Here is a 21,638-nt window from a genome sequence, read left to right as displayed (position 1 = left end):
ACATATTGGTGAAACTAAATATTACATTTTATATCAAGAAAATTTGAGCACAGAAGTAAAGGTTGATTCATACACACAGTAGGAACTAGGTAGTGGAGAAGGCCACACAAACCCTCAAATCTACTCTGCAATTGAATAAGATTATGCAAATTCCTATGTCAATACCCTATTTCCATTCCCTGTTCATCTCTCTTGATGCCGCTTGCATCTAAAATCGATCCACCTCATTGTTAAATATTTTCAATCATTTGGCCTCCTTTGCATTCAGTCGTCACAATTCCAGTAGTTTCTCTACCCTTTGAAGACATTTTTCCTCCTATCAGACCCAAGTTTCCCACCATACGTCCTGAGAATTGTCCCCATCACCAAACCAGGGAGAATATACTCGCCATATCAACTCTGCCTAGCTTGGCAGGGTTTTGCATGGTTCAGTGAGATCCTTCTCATTCTTCTAAACCTCAATGAATACAGTTCTAGTTAAATCAACTTTCTTCATATAACAGTCCAGGCATCCCAGAAATGGCAACTCTTTGCAGCATTCCCTATGTGGCAAAAATATCCTCTTTAGGTAGAAAGACCAAAACTGCACATGATATTTCTCTGACTCCTCATCTTCTTTTCTCCAGTCCTGATGAAGGGATTAGGTCCGAAATATCGAATGTACTCTATTCCATAGATGCTGCCTGGCCTGCTGAGTTCCTCCAACATTTTGTGTGTATTGCATGATAGTTCAGGTGTAGTCTCACCAAGATCCTGTATAAATGTAGCAGGGCATCTTTGTTCCTGTACTCAAAACCCTTTGCATACCAGTTAGCTTCTTAACTGTATGCTGCACCCTGATTTCTGAGGCAATTGTATAAGGATACACAGTGCTCCTTATATATCAACATTTCCCAACCTATCACCATTTAAGTAATACACTGTCCTTCAGTTACCTGCGCCGCTAAATAATGTTTCAATTACACATGTTACAGTGCAGCAGCCAAGTATCTGCTCACATATGTTCCCTAAAGCATCATGAAGCTTCTTTAAATCTCTGTCACAATTCACAATCCCACTCAGCTTCCTTTAGTCAGCAACCTCAGAAATGTGACATCCAGTTTCCTTTTGTAAGCCATTGATGTACATTGTGAAGGTTGAGGCCCAAGTCCCACTTCCTGATGTACACCTTACTCACTGCCTGCCACTCGGAGAAAGTTTCATGTATTCATGCTCTCTGTTTCCTCTTTGACAACCAATTTTCAGTCCATGCCAGTGCAATCCCATGGGCTTTACTTCTGAATCTTGTTGATGGTTTTCTAAGTGCCATGTTGTCACTTCCTATATCACAGGCTCTATCATTTTCCCTTCTCTGGATGTTTGGTTCACCAGCCTCATTTCCTTGTTTGGAGTTACATTTCTACCTTTCAATCTGCAGGAAATGTTGCATAATCAATAGGACATTGAACGACAGTAACCAACATATTCACTATTTCTATGCTTGTCTCTCTTAGTACTTTGGATCTAGATTACCAGTTCACTTCAATTACTCAGGCTTTGGCGAGAGTGCAGCTGGGTGTGTGCGGAATGAGTATGTTTACTTCTAAAAGTGTAAATTTGCCACAGAGGGGGTAATTCATTCCATGGAATTTATATTGCTAAATGATGAGAGAATGAGTAGACAAGACCGGTATTCTCTCAAGTTTAGATGAATGACAGGAGACCTCACTGAAACTGAAAAATGTAAGGGAGCACCACGGGCTGGATGTAAGAAGGATATTTCCTCTGACTGAGAGTCTAGAGTCAGGAGTTACCATCTCAAAAGAATGGGTAGACCATTTAAGTTTTAGACAAAGAGACATTTCTTTGCCCATGGGTGGTGAATCTTTGGAAATTTCTGCTCCACGGGGCTGTGGAGACAGTCAATGAGATAGCTTAAATCAAGCTTTTTTTTCCCCTACATTAAGGGAATCAAGAGACATGAGGATAATGTAGGAAAATATTATTGAGATAGAAGATCAGCTATGATCCTAATGAATGGTAGAGCAGGTTTGAGGAGCCATGTAACATATTTGTACTCTTATTTCTTATGTTCTTATCCAAGGGTTAGCTCTTATATCATTGATGATTTATCAATAGTTGGGGAGTGATTAAATTGTCAGACAAGTAATCCAGAGACCTGGACCACCAATCCATTTCACTTAAGTTGAAGTCCCACCACAGCGGATGTGGAATTTAATTCTATTAATTGCACTTTCCCCTTACATTCAAAGAAAGAAATTAAACTGTGTGAATCACCTGCCTTGACCTAGGCACCAAATTTGAACAAGATAAAGCCAATCCCAGCTGAATAGACCTTACAAAATCCTGCTCAGAAACATCTGGAGACAGGTGTCAAAGTTTGGAGAACTGTCTCACAGACTAATGATGTTGACGTTGTTATATTCACAGAATCATACTTCACAGGCAATATCCCAGAATCCTTTCATAAAACCCTTGGATACATGTTGTCCCTTCAGCAGCAGAGATACACATATGTGACAGAGTAGCCCTTGTAGTCCTCAACATTGAATCAAAACCCCAAGAAATCCTATGTCATCAGGTTAGACATGTGTAAGTAACCTCTCCTACTTAGCTTCCACCATCTTCCCTGAGCTCCTCCATGCTGGTCAAGCACTAAAAGTTGTAGGAGACAGAATGCACTTTGGTTTTAATACACAATTTCAAGGCTGGCTTGCTGGCTCCACCATAGATTGAGCTGGGCAATTCCTGAAGGATCTGACTGTTAGTGTGGGTCTTTGGTAGGGAGTGAATGAATCTAAGCAAGGGATTAAATGGAATGATCCCTTTCTCTGTTTCCTCCACATATGTTCTCAGCATGAAGCTTTATGTTCCAGGATTTTTGGGATGTCTCTCTTTTTCAGGAAATAACCAACTCTACTAATGTTCCACCACTCACCTTCTGGGACCCTATCCTTTCCCCCCACTGTTCATATCTGTGCACCACCCCACCCTTATTTCATTCCATTGCTTCCTTTCTTATGTCCCATAATCTTCAGACCTTTACTGTCTTTACTTATCACCTCCCAGCCTCTGTCACTATCTCTACCCTTGCCTTCCTCACCTCTACTCCATCTGTCAATCAACTGTTCCTCAGCTGAATCCACCTATCACTTGCCAGCTCTTGCTCTACCCCTTCCCCTCACCTCTTTATGCTTATTAATTTCACTTTACTCTTTCAGTCCAGAGGAAGTGTTTCGACCCAAGACATTTACTATCCATTTCTCTCCACTGAGCTCCTCTAGCAGCTCTCTTTTTTGGCTCCAGATTTCACCATCTGCATTCTGCCAGGATAAACCTACTCACCTGCACCTGTATCTGCCCTTCCTAGATTTGACTATTGCACAGTCTCATGGAGACAAAGTCCCATCTTCACACTGAGGACTTGTTCAATCATCTCATCTGATATCAAAACTAAGATACATGAGATGGACTCTAAACAGTTGTTGCACTTAAATATGGGCACCTATGGTCCATCAGAAGTAGAAATGAATAACAGCACCATCTGTAAACAAAAGTCCACCATTCCCCTTACTCTACTTTTAGAAATGGGCAGGGGATCAATGCTGAGAAATTGACTGGCTGAGGCCATTGGCACCAACAACATCCTTGACTAGTGCTGAAAACCTGCATTTAAAACAAGCAGACTCAGTACATGTACAACACTGACATTTACCCAAACATTGGAAAATTGCCCAGGTATATCCTATTTTCAAGAAGTAGGTCAAATCCAATAAAGCCAATTACAGCCTTGTCAGTTTACTCTCATTCATCAGCAATGTCATTGAAGCCGTCACCGAAAACCTTATGAAACAACATTTATTCCACCAAGGATGGCCAGTTGAGTTTAGGGACATTCAATTCTAGAGCACATCATCATCTTGGTCCAAATATAGACAAAATAGTTGAAGTGCGAGGAACTGTCCTAAACACCAAAATAACATTCTAAAATTGTAAAGTTTGTGCAAAAATTCACCTAGGTTATTTATAACATAGTTAAGGAAAGAGCCTGCAGTGCTACATGTGCATGTTTGCTTCTCTTACAAATGTTACGAATGATGAACAACTCTGATGGACAGAAGGGTACAATTTGCATATGCCCCCCCCCCCCACTTTTGGAGAATCGCAAATCACTACTATTCCGATGCTGTTATCAAGGGAGATGAGAGAGACACAGGAAAGCTGCCAGGACAGTTGTTATTGATAACAGCTCATACAAATTAATGAGAGAGAGGCACAGCTAAGGTGGAATGTCTCCAGCTAACAAAAGAGAACAGAACCACTGATTACTGCTATTGTCTTTTGGAGAAGGTTTGTGTACTTGGTACTGTTCTATTCATTGAAACTCCTCAGAGTGGGCTTTGCAACCAGAGTGGGCTGGTTTGATGGGTTACATCATCCCAACCTGATTGACACCTGAGACCCTGTGAGTGGGGATAAAAGTGAGGTCTGGGGAGCACCCCTCAGATGCAACAGGAGAAACGCTACGAGATCGGTGGGGGCTTGTGTGTGTGTCCACCCTTGCCTGGGTGACAAGTCCTCCACGGAAGAACGGTCTAGCTAAAGGACAGAGGGGTCATAAGTGAATGGCCACAACAATAACGCATTGACGGAACAAGATCATAAAGGAAAGTTGGCAAGTCAATAGCTGTTACTGTTCTCTGTCTCTCTCTCTCTCTCCAAAAATTGCAACACAGCGACCAACAACTACCGTAGCCTGCATGAACTGAACTGGACTTTATATTTCCATTTGACAATTCATTATCCCCTAGACAACAATACAGCTTATTTCTTATTGATTATTATTATACCCGCACTTTTAGGTTTAGTATTGATGACGTATATTATCTGTATATTTACATTGATATTATTTTTGTGTATTTTTACTAATAAATACTGTTGAAAATAGTATCACCAGACTCCAATGGACACCTCTATCTTTGCTGGTAAGACACCCAGTTACGGGGTTCGTAACACAAATAAAATTCTCACATAGCATAATTCAAAATACTTTTGATTAAAATTTTATTTGTGGAGAGTGCATTGTGTTTTAAATGTTGCTTTGCAACTGCCTCAATAGTTGAATTTTTGAATAAGTGCAAATATTACCTTGATAGCATGGACCACAGCCTCAGGTTTCTGAGTTGGTGAATTATATCCACATTTGCCAGCCTGATGGCTTGGAATTGACAAAGTCCCATCAGCCTCTGACATCCGCACAAATGCAGCCTGTAAAGAACAAGGTAGGTCTGAACTTTAGTGTGAATATTTTGCTTTGGAATATTCCAAATGGTTTACGATGAAGAAGTAATGTTATACATACAGTACTAACAAATTCTGTCACTGGAAGGTATGCACACACATGTGTACATTTTTTTGTAACCTGCAAACACTTTGCTTGCTGAATATTATATAATATCATATATCTTATGATATGTTACATTTATTATTTAAAAATATTCTAACCCAGGGTTTCCCAAATTGGGGTCTATGGATTCCTCAGTTAATGGTAGGGGTCCACAGCACAAAAAACATTGGGACTGCCTGCTATGACAGAAAAAGAACACAATTCAACAGCTCAAGCTAAATTCCCACGCATGTAGAGAAATCAGGCACAATGCAATCCCCTCCCCCATCTTTTTATTCCAGCATCTTCCCCTTTCCTTTCTAGTCCTGAAGAAGGGTCTCAGCTTGAAATGCCGACTGTTAATTCATTTCCATAGATGCTGCCTGACCTGCTGAGTTCCTCCAGCATTTTGTGTGAGTTGCTCTGGATTTCCAGTGCTACACTACAATAAGGAATGCTTATCATTCTCTTCCTGAGACTGCATTTTGACAAGTCAGATCATTTGGCTGTACTCCTGCTAACTTCGTACAGACAGACCCTGAAGAGCAAGGCTACAGAGATCAAGACAACCAAGAGGTCTTTGGAGGCTGAGGAACGGTTTCAGGATTGCCTTGAGTCAGTGGACTGGGCCGTGTTCAAGAACTTACCTGAAAACCTGAATGACTACACCAGTAAAGTTACAGACTTTACTAAAACAGCTGTGGATAAGTGTGTCCCCAAGAACTCATTCAGAATTTTCCCCAATCAGAAGCCCCGGATGAACAATGAAATCTGGATTCTGCCGAGAGCCAGATCAGAGGCATTCAAATCTGGAAATCAAGAATGCTACAAGAGGTGCAGAATGATTTCTGGAAAGCCATCTCTCAGGTGAAGTGGAGATTCTGCACTAGACTGGAATCAGTGGGTCTGAATGCCATAACCTTCTACAAAGCAAAATCTTGTGACATAGGGGACAGCAGAGCTTCTCTTCCAGATGCTCACTTTGACCACCAGAACGGGGAGGAACCATTGTGCACCCCCATGTGTCCTGAAGATCCTTTTGTCTCAGTATCTGAAGATGACATGTGGCCTGGCTTCAAGAGAACGAATCCAAGGGAAGTGTCCATTACGGATGGAATACCTGGCTGAGTAAGACCTGTGCCAACTAACTGGCTGGTGTATTCACGGATATCTGCAACCTCTCGCTCAAGCAGTGTGTGGTACCCACCTGCTTCAAGCAGTCTTCAATAGTAACGGTGACCAAGAAAAATGTGGAAACCTGCCTAGACTATTGCCCAGTGGCACTTACATCCACAAAGGCTGGTGTTGAAGCATATCAGCTCCTGTCTGAATAGTGACTTGAATACACTCCAATTTGCCTACCAACCACCAGGTGCTATCTCTTTAGCCCTTCACACAACCCTGGAACATTTGGACAGCAAAGATGCATATATCAGAATGCTCTTTATTGATTACAGCTTGGCATTGAACACCATCATCCCCTCAGAACTAATCAGTAAACTCCCTGACCTCCCTGTCACAATACCCCCTTGTGCAAGTGAATCTTGGATTTCCTCACTTGTAGACTCCAGTCAAATGGATTGGCAAAATCGTCTGCTCCACAATCTCCATCAGCACAGGACACCACAGAGGTGTGTACTTAGCCTCCTGCTCTACTTGCTTTACAACTATGACTGTGTGGCTAAGCACCACTCCAACACCTTCTACAAGTTTGCTGATGACACCGCTGCTGTGCATCACATCAAAGGGGATGATGAATCAGCATACTGAAGGGAGGCTGAAAACGTGCCTGAGTGCTGTAATAACAACAACCTTTCACTCATTGTCAATAAGACCAAGGAACTGATTGTAGACTTCAGGAGAGGAAAACCAGAGGTCCATGAGCCAGTAATCAGAGGTGGAAAGGGTCAATTAACTTTAAATTCCTGCATGTCACTACCTCAGAGGACCTGTCCTGGACTCATCATATAAATATTATTGTGAAGAAATGTTCAGCATGTCATCAAAAACCTCGGCAAACTTCTATAGATGTGTGGTGGAAAGTGCTGACTGGCTGCATTATGAACTGGTATGGGAACACCAATGCTTTTGAGCAGAAAATCCTACAAAAACTAGTGGATTCAGCCCAGAACATCATGGGTAAAACCTTTACAACCATTGAGCACAGCTACATGAAGTGTTGCTGGAGAAAAGTAGCAACCATCATCAAAGATCCTCACCTCCCAGGCCATCCTCTCTTCTCATTGCTGCCTCAGGACTCTTACCACCAGGTTCAAGAACAGTTACTACCCCTTAACCATCAGGCCCTTGAACAAAAGAGGATAACTACACTTGTTTAAGGACTCTGTTACATTGTTATTTCATGCGCAATATTTATTGCCATCTATATATGTCTGTATTTGCACATTGTTTGCAGTCAACAGTTCCTGATGTCTACAGATGATCTGTTCCATAGATTTGCTAAGTATGCCCACAGAAAAAAAGAATCTGAGGGTTGTAAGTGGTGATATGTATTTACTCTGATAATAAACTTTACTTTGAATTTTGAACTTTTGTTCTGCAGAATCTCTTGTGTTTATAAATCAAGCAGAGGAGCTTTATACACACTTAGTTAGAAACTGGAGTTCAACCACACATGGGCACAAACCACACACTGTTTATAGAACTAACATCATCTTGGATCTCCAGAAAAATATTATGAGGCTGGACGAAAAATAGCACTGCCATACTGTGCACACCAATAGATGTCTTAGAACAAAACATGTGATTGCCATCAAGACCAGTGTACAAAACTCACAACTGCTGTGTCACCTGCATGGTGATAGCTGGGTAAGTCAACACGCTGGCCGTGACTATAGAAAAGACTGCAGTGAAGCTGAGGTAAAACTTTGGGAAAAGAGAAGCAGCAATCAGCAGTAGTGTGTGGCCACTCTCCTAATGCAATCCAATGCATTAATTACATTTTAATGTTGCGAGTTCCACATGTCACAGTGTGATACGGGCTTATCACACAGAGACATTGCAGTATCTTACACTGGAGTGTATAAAACAAAAGTGCTAAAATTCAGCAAGCGTTCATTGCTGCGTTTTGGTATGAATTGAACATTTGTAGCAGGTGTGACTGAGACACTGATCTCTACTCAAAAATTTGCATCTCTTTGCTAATCTGATGCAGGATTTGTTCTTTTGTTATACTTATTAAGCTAAGGTGATAGGTTACTCCATAATGCACTAATCTTATTTGGTAATCACAGAAATTGCCTCTGAGCATATAATGATGGCTTTATCTGTGCAATTGTTTTCAGGCAAATGTCAGCCAAGCTAAGAGGAATTGTACACGAGTAGTCCCAAGCCAATTTACTGAAGGATGTTAAGCAAACCTGAAATGATCACCGGTATGATATAACCTGCAGAAGACCACTTTTATGCATGATTCGCATAAATATATATACTGTTGGATCCGATTTTTAGGCATCTGTTACTCTTCTTTCCAGAATTCAGTCTTATACCAAGGCCCGGAAATCTGTACCTTCTTAATGTGAGTTCAGACTCACTTACCCATCACTTAATGAACCAGGCTGATGGAAGGATGTGCAAGATGATGGTTTGAATGCTGGCGCTCCAGCACAATTTCATCTTTCAATCCCTGTATAAACAGGGATTGTTTCAAACACCAGGGCCAAATTATTGAGAAATATATGCTCTTACAAATGCCTGAAACAGCATTCTGTTACTGCATAATACACTTCAAAAGACAAAGGAAAAATCTGAATTTAGTTTTCTCTCACAGCAGCTAATTTAAAACTTTGCAATGAAAAAAACAGCAAGGGAGGATATTGGCAAAGCCAGTAATATTTTTTTTATGTACTGAAGTGGAAACTGAAATACTATGGCTGAAATTGCAAGATCTATATGGTTGTATGTGACTGATTCTCATACTCACATGAGTCAGAGGGGAGAAGTTAGACTGTAAATGAGCAGAATGTCTTTATCACGGTTGAACTGAAAGTGAGATAGTGACTATTTCCCATGCCAATATCTAGGCAACCCTGAGTCTTAGATTTTTCCTTGAGTGTGTGGGATGGGTGTGAGGGTATGTATTGTAGGGCTGGAGAAACAGCTGATCATACTGTGAAAAGTCCACATAGTAGAAAATATGGAGATTTTCCATTCAATCGCTGCTGTTGATAGTATCATGGAAAACAATGTATCAATGCAAAAATAGTAAAGAGAAACTGAAAAAAACTTTGAAAATGGAAATATCCAAGAAATTTTCAACTTTAAAGAGGTTGTTGCTTATGAACAGGACACTTACACAGAGTAGGTGGGTGTTCAAGTTTAAAAATGATAGATTAAAACATATTTTTAATTCCAGGGAACTTTTTAATCAGTGAGATTAATAGAATCTCTTCCAAATATGTTTCATCAGGAATCTGAGGAGATTTGGTATGTCACCATAGATTTCCACAGATGTCTGGTGGAATGCATTAAGACTGGTTGCATCACCATATGGTTGGGAGGCTCCAATGCAAAGAATCACCAGAGGCTGTCGACTCAGTGCCATCTCCATCACAGGAACCATCAATGGGGACATCTTCAAGAAGTGGTGCCTCAAGATAGTGTCATCCATCATTAAGTATCCTGAAAACTCAGGTCATGCCCTCTTCCCATTACCACCATCAGGGTGGAGGTACAGGAGCCAGAAGACCCACACTCAGTATGTTAGAAGCAGATGCATCCCTCTGGCATCAGATTTCTGAATGATCCATGACCCCACAAGCACTACCTCATTATTCCTCTTTTGCACTATTTACCTTCACATTGTAACTTTTAATTTTTTTTATATCTTGCTCTGTACTACTGCCACAAAACAACAAATTTCCCTCATATGTCAGCGATAATAAACCTGCCTCTGGTTCTGATTCTGTTATAGACAGGCTGAAATGGCATACTATTTCCAAACCGCTTTTGCTCAAACTATAAAATATTAGTATATTTCCCATGATCAGAGGAACAAAAAGTACTAGTTCCTGACAGGACCAAATAACTAATCAGGATCCAGATTGTGAGACTAATATAGCTAGTACTATCCGAGTTTAATACATGGAACTCCAGAGCTAAGTGCGTTGCTGAACACAACCTCAAATCTGGATCAGGAAGGAAACTTGCAAAATAGCACAGAAACCTTTTGACAATATGTAGAATGAGTTGAGCCTCAAGCTGTATGTCCAAGTCACGAAAAGACTTACTATTTCTACCTCTATGGACTTGCCTGATACAAGCCTTCAAGCCCTACTTAATCTGTTTGCTGCTAATCTATCTCTAGATCTGACCAGCTTCACTCATTATACTCACATCAACTTGAGAGTATACAAAATACCGCTGGTCCCAACTCACACAAAGTCACATTCACCATTACCCTTGTGGTTGTTGCATTTCATTACCACTATTCATTTTTTATTCAATGGTGCGACATGAGTTTACCCTGACATCGGTAAATTTCCTACAGTCCAATACAATTCTGAAATAACTACAATATTTAATTTTGTCATCTTCCTCATCCATGATTTGAAAAATTCCACCAAACTTTGGAGAAATTCTACTCCAAAGATCCTTTCCTAAATCTCCCTGGTTTGTCAACACTTTCTCTTTAAAAAGGATTTCACATGCTACCAAGAACTTGCAACCTTGACCAAAATCTTGGTCATCTGTTTCATTGCCTCTTCGTATTGTCCAGTGTCTTCTTTAATTTTTGCTTGATAAGTACTTTAAGCTTTTATTGTTACATTAAAGGAACTATAAAAGGAGTGGAGGTTGGTTTGTGATTGTGGATAACGGTTTTAATAGTGGGGGAAATGATAGTAAAAATAAGTCAGTCAAATCTGGCAGAGGAAATGGAACAGTGCTAGAAATCTGAAACAAAGCAGAAAACACAATCCTAATGGAAGGTCATTGACCCATATCTCCCCTTCCCTGATGCTGCCTGATCCTATGACTACTTCCAACATTTTCAGTGGTATTAGAAGGTATGAAACCTGTGTATAAGAAGTGCATCTTCAATGAGAGGTGTGCATTGAAAGCAAAAATACATAAGGTGAAAGATTTTAACCTTCTATATCTTCCCAAAATGAATGACAGAGCAATCTTTTTTTCTGATATCACAAAATAAAATGGGAAAATATATTGCAGGTCTGAGAGAAAGTGAAAAAATAGATCTCCTGCTGTGGAAATCAGTAAACAAGCCAATATGATGACTTCGGCTTTAATCATGGTTATTTATATTTTGAGTGACACTGGGAACGATATCAGGGATAATCCGTAAACACAAGGGAGTTATTAAAGTTCTTCAAAATCGCTCAAGCAACATGAGAAGACACTGTTCAGTGAAAAGGTGATATCATATTCACTACTATCTAATGAAGAAGGATTAATAAAACAAAGCATCTACAGGAGAAAAAATAAATAAAACATAATTTTATAAAAACTATACATAAACAAATATTACAAATATTGACAAATATTAATAAGCAAAAGAAGCCAAACCGTACAAATAAAAATAATACTGAGAACATGAGTTTCAAAACGTCCTTGAAAGCAGTAGATATGGCCCAGTCCATCACAGCTAAACCCTTCCCACCACTGAACCCACCTACATGAAACGCTGTCGCAGGAAAGCAGCATCTGTCATCAGTGACCTCACCACCCAGGCCATACTCTCTTCTTGCTGTTGCCATCAGAAAGAAGGAACAGGAGCCTCAGGAGCCACACCACAGTTTCAGGAACAGTTATTATCCCTTAACCATCAGGCTCTTGAACCAGTGGAGATAATTTTACTTAAGATCACTCACCCCATCACTGAACTGGAGACACAATTTATGGACTCACTTTCAAGAACTCTTCATCTCATGTTCTAAGTATTATTGTTTATTTATTTATTCTTATTATTTCTTCTTTTTCTTTTATACTTGCACAGTTGTTCTCTTCGACACAATGGTTGTTTGTCCGTCATGTTGGGTGGAGTCTTTCGTTGATTCTATTATGTCTTTTGGATTTTCTGTGTATGCCCACTACCTCAGAGTTGTATATGGTGACATACTGTATATGTACTTTGATGACAGATTTACTTTGAGCTCTGAAAATTGAGTTTGTAGATTGTAATATCACATATGAAGTTATGCACACTGGCTCAGGAACAGCTTGGCAAGGAAGAAAATACGTGATAAGTTCTGAAATGTCTGAGAAAAAAATGAAGAGTAAAAATAGAAAATCAGATAGGAGTGTGTGACATTAATGAAAGACATGTGAGAAAATATGTGTTGAGAAGGGTAGGTTGTATGTAGAATAACATTATTCTTTAAGAGCAAAGCTCCAGAGATGAAGACAACAAGAAGGTGATGCGGGAGGCAGAGGAGCCGCTATGGGATTACTTCAATTCAGTGGACTGGGCCGAGTTCAAGGACTCATCTGGAGATCTGAATGAATACACCATAGTTATAACAGACTTTATTAAAACAGCTGTAGAGGAGTGTGTCCCCACAACATCATACAGAGTCTTCCCCAATCAGAAGCCCTGGATGAACAATGAGAACCAAAATCTGCTGAGAGTCAGATCAGATACATTCAAGTCTGGTGACCAACAAAGTTACAAGAAGTCAAGGTACAATCTCCGGAAAGCCATCTCGGAAGAGAAATGGCAATTCTGAATCAAACTTGAATCAATGAAAGATGTTTGATAATTGTAGCAGGGTTTGAATACTATCAACTGTTATAAAGTTAAACCAAGTGACACAGGAGACAGCAGGGCTTCACTCCCAGGTCAGCTCAATGCCTTTTATGCTCCAAAACATGGTGGAACCAGAATGAGCTCCCACATCCTCCAATGATCCTATGATTTTAGTCTCTGAAGCCGAAACGCGAAGAGCCTTGAAGACAGTGACATATTTAACCTCTCACTTCAATAGTCTGAGGTGCCTAACTACTTCAAGCAGGCCTCAATTATACCAGTGCCTAAGAAGAACATGGTAACTTGCCACAATTACTATCATCCAGTAGCACTTTCATCCACAGTGATGAATTGCTTTAAGAGGTTGGTGATGAAACGAGCAACTCCTGCCTGAGAAGTGACAGAGATCTGCTCCAATTTGCAAGCCAAAGCAACAGATCCACAGAAGACAGCATCTCGTTGGCTTTTCACTCAACCCTGGACATCTGGACAGCAAAGGATGCTCTTTATCAACTACAGCTCAGCATTCAATATCATCACCACCTCAAAACTAATCCATATGCTTCAAGACCTTGGCTTCAATACCTTCTTGTGCAATTGGATCCTCAATTTCCTCATTAGCAGACCCCAGTCAGTTCAGTTTGGTAACAACATCTCTCTCACAATCTCCATCGGCATAGATGCACCACAAAGCTGTGTGTTTAATCCTGTGCTCTACTCACTTTACACTTATGATTGTGTGGCTAAGCACAGCTCCAATGTCATATTCAAATTTGTTGATGATACCACTGTTGTGGGATGTATCAAACGTGGTGATGAATCAGCATACAGGTGGGAGATTGAAAATCTGGCTGAGTGGTGCCATAACAACTTCTTACTCAATATCAGCAAGACCAAAAAGCTGATTATAGACTTCAGGAGAAGGAAACTGGAGAACTATGAGCCAGTCCTCATTGGAAGATCAGAGGTGGAAAGGGTTAGCAACTTTAAGTTCCGAAGTGTTATTATTTCAGAGGACCTGTTCTGGGCCCAGCATTTAAGTACAATTACAAAGAAAGTATGGCAGCATCTCTACTTTCTAAGTTGTTTGTGGAGATTCGGCATGACACCTAAAACTTTGACTGACTTCTATAGATATATAGTGGAGAGTATACAGACTGACTGCACCACAGCCTTTTATGGAAATACCAATGCCCTTGAATGAAAATCTACAAAAAGTAATGGATGAAGCCCAGTCCATCACAGGTAAAGCCCTCCCAACCACTGAGCACATCCACAGTACATGAAACCCTGTCTCAGGAAAGCATCATCCATCATCAGGGACCTGAACCCCACCTCCCAGGGTACACACTCTTCTCACTGCTGCCTTCAGAAAGAAGATAGAAGAGACTCAGAACTCACACCACTACGTTCAGGAACAGTTACTACAACCCTCAACCATCAGGCTCTTGAATAAAGGGGATAATTCCCCTCAGCTTCACTTGCCCCATTATTGAAATGTTCCCAAAACCAATGGACTCACTTTCAAGGACTCTCCATCTCTTGTTCTCAATATTTATTGCTTATTTATTATTATTATTAATTCTTCTTTTATTCTTGCACAGTTTGTTGTCTTCTACACTCTGGTTGAATGCCATGGCTGGGCAGTCTTTCATTGATTCTGTTATGATTACTATTCTATAGATTTATTGAGTATGGTCAAAAGGAAATGAATCTCAGGGTTATACAGTACATGGTGACATATATGTACTTTGATAATAAATTTACGTTGAATTTTGAAATGAAGGACCCAGTAAGCATCTTATACCATGGAACTTGTTTGCTTTTCCTCTTTCTTTTTTCAAGTTCCTCTGGTTCTGGTGGTCCTAAAGTACAAGCTAGCTGCCAAATTCAGCCCGATTGATCAATACCTTTCTAAGCCACTTCCTTTTGGATTTACATTTTTCCATATTATCCCACAAGTCTGCTCTCTCCTGCCCCTTGTGCCAGCACTTCATCACCTCCTAACCTTTCTGATCTCGTTGCCATCACAAACTTGACACTATCAAATAAGTTCACAGTGGCTTTGGCAGAGGTGCTTCAGATCCCTGTATTGCCTATGTAAATGGTCACTTTCTCAAATTGGGACCTTTTTTTTTAAACTTTTTTATTGCATTTTTAAATGGTTACAAAGTATGAAAAAACAATGTATATAACCCATACCCCCTCCCCTTAACCCCTCCCCCCTAACTGCCCTATAGAAAAAAAAAGAAAGAAAGAAAGAAAGAAAGAAAGAAAGAAAGAAAGAAAGAAAGAAAGAAAGAAAGAAAGAAAGAAAGAAAGAAAGAAAGAAAGAAAGAAAGAAAGAAAGAAAGAAAGAAAGAAAGAAAGAAAGAACGAAAGAAAGAAAGAAAGAATGCCTGGTTGTTGGAAGATCTCCACATGCTCCATGGAATTCGTAATAACTTTAATATGTATATTTATTTCTTTCCCCTAATAACCAATTGTTTCATCTTCAGAGCATCTATATATTTAATCCTGTCTTTTGTAAATAAGGGCTCCAAATTTTCAAAAATGTTTCATATTTATCTCTTAAATTATAAGTAATTTTTTCTAATGGAATACAACCATAGATTTCTTTCTTCCAAGAATCTATACTTAAATGTGTATCCGATTTCCAAGTAACTGCAATAGCTTTTTTGGCTACTGCCAGTGCAATTTTTATAAATTCTTTCTGATACTTATCTAATGAAATAGAAATTTTAATTCAAAAAGGAAATATCAAAAAATTTATATCTTGCATGTATAACTTGATTCAAAGACAGGTAATTAAACAAGGAGTCCATAAGTCAAGACAAAAATGGGAAAGTGATTTGAATATTAAAATTGAAGAAACAAATTGGTCAAGACTATGTCTTGATAGTATGACAAATACAATAAATGTTCGGTTAAGATTAGTGCAGTATAATTTTCTACATCAATTATATATTACACCACAAAAAATAAAAAAATTAAATCCAAATTTATCGGATCAGTGTTTCCGATGTAACCAGGAAACTGGTACTTTTTAACATTCGACATGGTCTTGCTCTAAAATTCAACCTTTTTGGACAAATTTAAGACTTTTACTGGAACAAATTACAGGAACACAATTTCCTCATAATCCAATATTATTTTTACTAGGTGATATTGAAGGGATAAATTGGGACCTTTGAGAACAAATCCTGTGTCTGTGCAAGTGAAGACTTCAACATTTAAACACAAGACAACACTTGTGAAATGCCTGTGGTGAATACAAATTGAAAGACCTTGAATTTAGTCCTTTTTTCTATGTTTCATCTTACCTATTCTTCTCTGCTAGCAAAGAGCTAGCATATGCTTGGCAGAAACCAATGGTTCAATGTCATTGCTAATACATCTTGTATCTATTCAAAGTGGCATTCATGGTGTGCAGAACTTCAGTGAGCGCTTGCTTCTTCTCCTTTGACTGTTGCATTTGATGCACCATGCAAATGGCCATTTCTTTCAAAGACAAAAATATTATTGCAAATGCCTGTGAGACCATGTCCTTCAGGCTCAAGGCAGATTCCTTCAACCTAGTGGCAGAATACACAATCTCCATGGAAACCTCTATGACAATCAGCAATCATGGCTTTGTAACATCAAATTCAGACTGCTTCTTCCTGTCCACAGGGAACAACTTCTCGAAAGCCCTTTCTTGAAAGCCCTTAGCACTATATCTAAGGAAGTGTCATAAGCTGAAGGCCCATCTCTATATTCCTTCCTTTCATTCTCATGCTTTGTCATGCAAATCTGGAATCCATCAAATGACCTCCTAAACATTGAGTTGAAATTGTCATTCACACAAGAAAATCTGCAGATGCTGGAAATCCAAAGCAACACATAATAAATTCTGGTGCAAATCAGCAGGGCAGGCAACATCTATGGAAAAGAATAAAATTTGGGTCGAGACTATTCATCAGTGCTGGAAAGAAACTGTAAAGGACTGGGCTTCTCTTTCTTTCCAGTGCTGGTGAAGGGTCTCAGCCCAAAACAGCTTACTCTTTTTCATTGATGCTGCCTGGCCTGCTGAGTTCTTCCAGCATTTTGTGTCTGTTGCTTTGAAATTGACATTGACTTTCTCATTGCCACTGTGAAACCATCAGGTCAGAAATTAGAAGGGTGTGTTTTACTTTTAAGAAGATTAAGGTGGTTAAGTCTCACGAACCAAATGAGATCTGCTCAAGGTTATTAAGTGAGAAAAGTGAGGAGATTGTTGGGGCCTTAATAGAGATTTTTCTACCCTCTTTAGCCACAGGCAAGGACTCAGAGGACTGGAGAATTGCCAATGTTGTTCCTTCATTTCAGAAGTTTATTAGGGCCAAAACAGAAAATTATAGGATGTGTGAGTTACAACAGTGCGTGGGAAATTACTAGAGAAAATTCTTCAGAAAAAGATTTACTCACACCTGTGAAAAATAGACACACAAAGGAAAGTCAGAATGTTTTTGGGGGGTTGTGGCAATCATGTCTTATAAAAATTATAGAGTTTTTTGAGGAGGTAACAAATATGATCACTGAAGGTGGGCAATGGATGTTGACTATAGGGACTTTAGTAGAACAGTACAGCATAGAAACAGGCCTTTGGCAGTCAATGTCCGTGCTGAGCAAGATGCCAAGTTAAACTGAATCTCTCCTTTCTGCACATGAGCCATATCCCTCTGCTCCCTGTATATTCTGGCATCTGCCTAAAAGCCTCGTAAATACCACTATCCCATCTGCTTCCACAACTACGGCAGGCAGCTTGTTCCAAGAACCAACCACCTTATGTGTAGAGCTTGCCCTGTATATCTCCTCAGAACATTCCCCCTCTCTCCTTAAATGCAAGTCCTCCAATATTTGGCATCTCTACCCTGGGAAAAAGATTTTATCTACTGTATCTTTGTAGTATGCTGTCTTCATCACAATTTCTACTTGTATGTCCTCCTTCAGAGGGCTATAAACTTGGACTCGAAGATCCCTCTCTATAGCATTACAGTTAATGGTCCTGACATTAAATGTACGTTTTCCTTTTATATTTCACTGCCCAAAGAGCAGCAACTCATGCTTGCTCAGATTAAACTCCATCTGCATTTGTGATAAATGACTTGGACAAAATGTAGAAAGGTTGTAGTAAGTTTGCAGATCACAAGAAATACATGAAGTTGTGAGAATGGTTGTCAGGGGATTCAGCAGGATAGGGATTAATTGGAAATACGCGTGGGATAAGTGCTAGATGGTGGAGTATGGATCATGTGCATGTAGAAGAGGTTTAGTTTAAGTTATCAAAATGTTTGGCACTGGCCTACTGGGCTGAAGGGCCTGTTAATATTCTGTGCTCTAATTGATTGGAAAATGCATTTTCAAGAAAATTGAAGTACTTGAACACTAGCCAAGATAAAGTAGCTTGCAGATCAGTGCTCCATCCATCACCTGAATTGTTCACTGGTGACTCACTGATTCCTCTTCCAAACTCCAGGCTCCTGAAATGGACCACATATTTTCAGTTTTGCCAATGGAAAAGGACTACCAGAAAACAAAAATAAAATGATTCAAAACTATTCCCAAAGCCTCCTTTTTAAAAGAAAAGTAACTCCCTAACTGATGAGTATTTCTTAACAATGACTGCACAACCATGAAAAGTGGCATCAAAGATGGAACTGAAAACCTTTGTTGTCTTCAGTAAAAGCAACAAATGACATCCCAAACTACCATTCAACTCCTCTCATTAGGCACCTGCAGCTCTACCAGAGGCAAAGCCCATCTATTTCATTAGCTACCTCAGAACACAGTTATTCTGAATCCTCATATTATCCCAAAATCTTTGAAATCTTTTTTTATCCATGCAGTTGTCCAACTGTCTTTTAGAAGGCAAACACGAGGAAATCTGCAGATGCTGGAAATTCAAGCAACACACACAAAATCCCCTACAGAGCTGGAGACGGGAGGCGATCATGGGTTGGGAGGCCTAGCAAGGAAGAAAGGGGGAGTCCCATGATCCTTTCTCTTCTCCAGCTCTGTATCCCTTTTGCCAATCACATTTCCAGCTCTCAGCTTCACCCCACCCCCTTCGGTCTTCTCCTATCATTTCGCATTTCCCCCTCCCACTTTCAAATCTCTTAATATCTTTCCTTTCAGTTAGTCCTGACGAAGGGTCTCAGCCCGAAACGTCAACAGTGCTTCTTCCTATAGATGCTGCCTGGCCTGCTGCGTTCCACCAGCATTTTGTGTATGTGTCTTTTAGAAGGTGTTATTGTACCTGCCTTTAACAGTTCCTCTGGCACCTGATTTTAGAGTGATACCACTAACCGTGTGAAAATAGTTACCCTTCAAGTTCCTCTTAAATCTTTCCACTCTCAACATAAATTCAAATCCCTCTAGTACTTGATCCCACAGCTCTTGGAAAAAGACTGAGGACATTCATTGTATCTTTGCAGCTCATGATTTTAAGATCACCTTTTAGTATCCTTCACTCTAAGGACTAAATCCTAGCCTGTCCAACCACTCCTGTATCTCAGTTACTCAAGTGCTGGCAGCACCCTTATCAATTTAATTACTTAAGTGAAATGAGACTACAAAATACTGTGACAAAAAAGGATCTGGAAATCCTTATTGATGAGACACAAAGATAATCAAACAGGCACAGCAAGGGATAAAGAAGGTAAATAGAATACTGGCCTTTATGCTAGGGGCAAGGAATAAAAAAGTACAGGAAGTTTTGGTTCCAATTTAAAGAACACTGATGAGCTGGCACCTGGAATATTATGTGTAGTTTTGGGAAAAATGTACGCAGTGGAAACTGTGTAAAGAAAGCTCACTAGGTTAATTCTTGAGATGAACAGTTGGTGGATGAGAGGAGGTTCAACAATTTGGCTCTGAATACACTGGAGTTCAGTAAAATGAAATATAATTTTATTGAAACATGTAAATTTCTGAAGGATATTGACAAGGTGAATGTTAACAGAATGCTAACATCTCCTTGTTGAGGTATCTGTAATCTGGGGGCACAGTTTCAGAATAAGGGCTTGCTGATTTGAGACTGAGGTAAGGAGAGTTCTTTTTCTCTCAGGAAGTGATGAATTATCTCCCTCAGGGAGTGCAGGAAGAACAGGCATTTATTATATTCCAGGCTGATGCTGACAGATGCTTGAAAAAAGAGGTAGAGGGAGAATGCAAGATGGTGAAGCAAAGATTAGATTGGCTATGATTCTGCAACATGAATGATCATAAGGCCATAAGATATAGAACCAGAAGTAGCCAATCGGCCCATCGAATCTACTCCGCAATTCAGTCATGGGCTGATCCAGTTCTTCCAGTCATTCCCATGATTGGGTCAATTGTATACCCCTGCTCATTTTCCAAATGCATCTGCATTTGGATACACACATGCTGTCACAGTCTCTGACTTAACTGTAAACATAGATAAGTTCATCACAGAACTATTGATATATGTTGCTGGGGCAAAATTTTGTCCTATGGTAAACAAACCAAGTCTGTAAATCTCAGCACCAGACACTGTAAATTTCCTTTGAGGAAATATAATAAAATAATCATGCACATTTTTCTAAAATCTTCTGCTTTTTCCTATTAAGCCCAATTAAGGTCTTGTTGGCTGTCAGCGGAAGGAAATTGTGGTGTTTTGTATTGACTGGTTTACTCAAGACCCGGTTTATTGCACTTACATGCTGTGCTGTTCTTTGTTTACAAATGAGCTGCCAACACACTGAAGCACTAGAATGCAAATTCAGCACAAAGCTGTGGAATGGATTTGGGAAAGATATAAATAACTGATATATCCACCTTTGATATTTACCTACTTAGAAAACTGAATGTACAATATTTGTTTTTAAATAAATGCATTTCATTGTTGTCCATTTATGTAATTTGTTTTGTTAAAATGTATCTCTAAAATGTGAAGAATAAAGCATTTTCCTAAATAAATCAATGGTTTTAAGAGAAAATGGAAATAAAGAGACCAATGAGATTATCTTAAAGCTGATAGGTTGTAATATTGATCAGTGATATTCTGCCATCACAAATCTCCCATTGTGCTTATTTTTCTCCAAGGGAACAAAAAATACCAATCAGGTATTTGGCATGAATATAACAAAGCTATAGAATTGGAGCCATTTGACTCCATCAGTCAGCAAGGCATTTATCAGTAAGCAGGTCAGGGATAGAGTATAAAGTACATTACTGACTTGATTCGGAGCCTGCAACTTTTTGAAGAAAGACTATATGAGAAACCCATCTCTCCTTTCAGCTGCATGTAAAAAATGTCACAATGCAAGTTGAGCAAGTTTGAGGAAGCCCTTCCCAATATTGATCTCTCAACCAAACTGAGAAGATACAGTGCAGTGGGTTAAAGAGGCAGAACACTACTAATGGCAAAACCCCAAGCAACATTAATGGATTGAGGGATCTTGGACTGCAAGTTTATAGCTCCCTGAAAATGGCTGCTTTAGCCGGTAGGGTGGTAAAGCAGACATATGGCATAAAGCAGTCCTGCCG

The 21,638-nt window shown here is 39.6% G+C and overlaps 1 protein-coding gene across 2 annotated transcripts in view; it reads right to left on the bottom strand.

Moving 5' to 3' along the window:
- The window catches only part of ccdc85a (coiled-coil domain containing 85A), a 495,192-nt gene that overhangs the window by 8,092 nt on the left and 465,462 nt on the right, over window positions 1-21,638 (bottom strand). Inside the window, exon 4 of one of the 2 annotated variants that reach the window (XM_059985983.1) lies at window positions 5,149-5,268. In XM_059985983.1, the coding sequence (XP_059841966.1) occupies window positions 5,149-5,268 (120 nt within the window). Of the gene's footprint in view, window positions 1-5,148; window positions 5,269-21,638 lie in introns of those variants that run through there. The other variant, XR_009515121.1, reaches the window with a different exon arrangement.

This window comes from Hypanus sabinus, chromosome 12, assembly GCF_030144855.1.
Source record: "Hypanus sabinus isolate sHypSab1 chromosome 12, sHypSab1.hap1, whole genome shotgun sequence".
In the NCBI taxonomy this organism is placed as follows: domain Eukaryota; kingdom Metazoa; phylum Chordata; class Chondrichthyes; order Myliobatiformes; family Dasyatidae; genus Hypanus; species Hypanus sabinus.
This window is presented reverse-complemented; position numbering and strand designations above follow the sequence as displayed.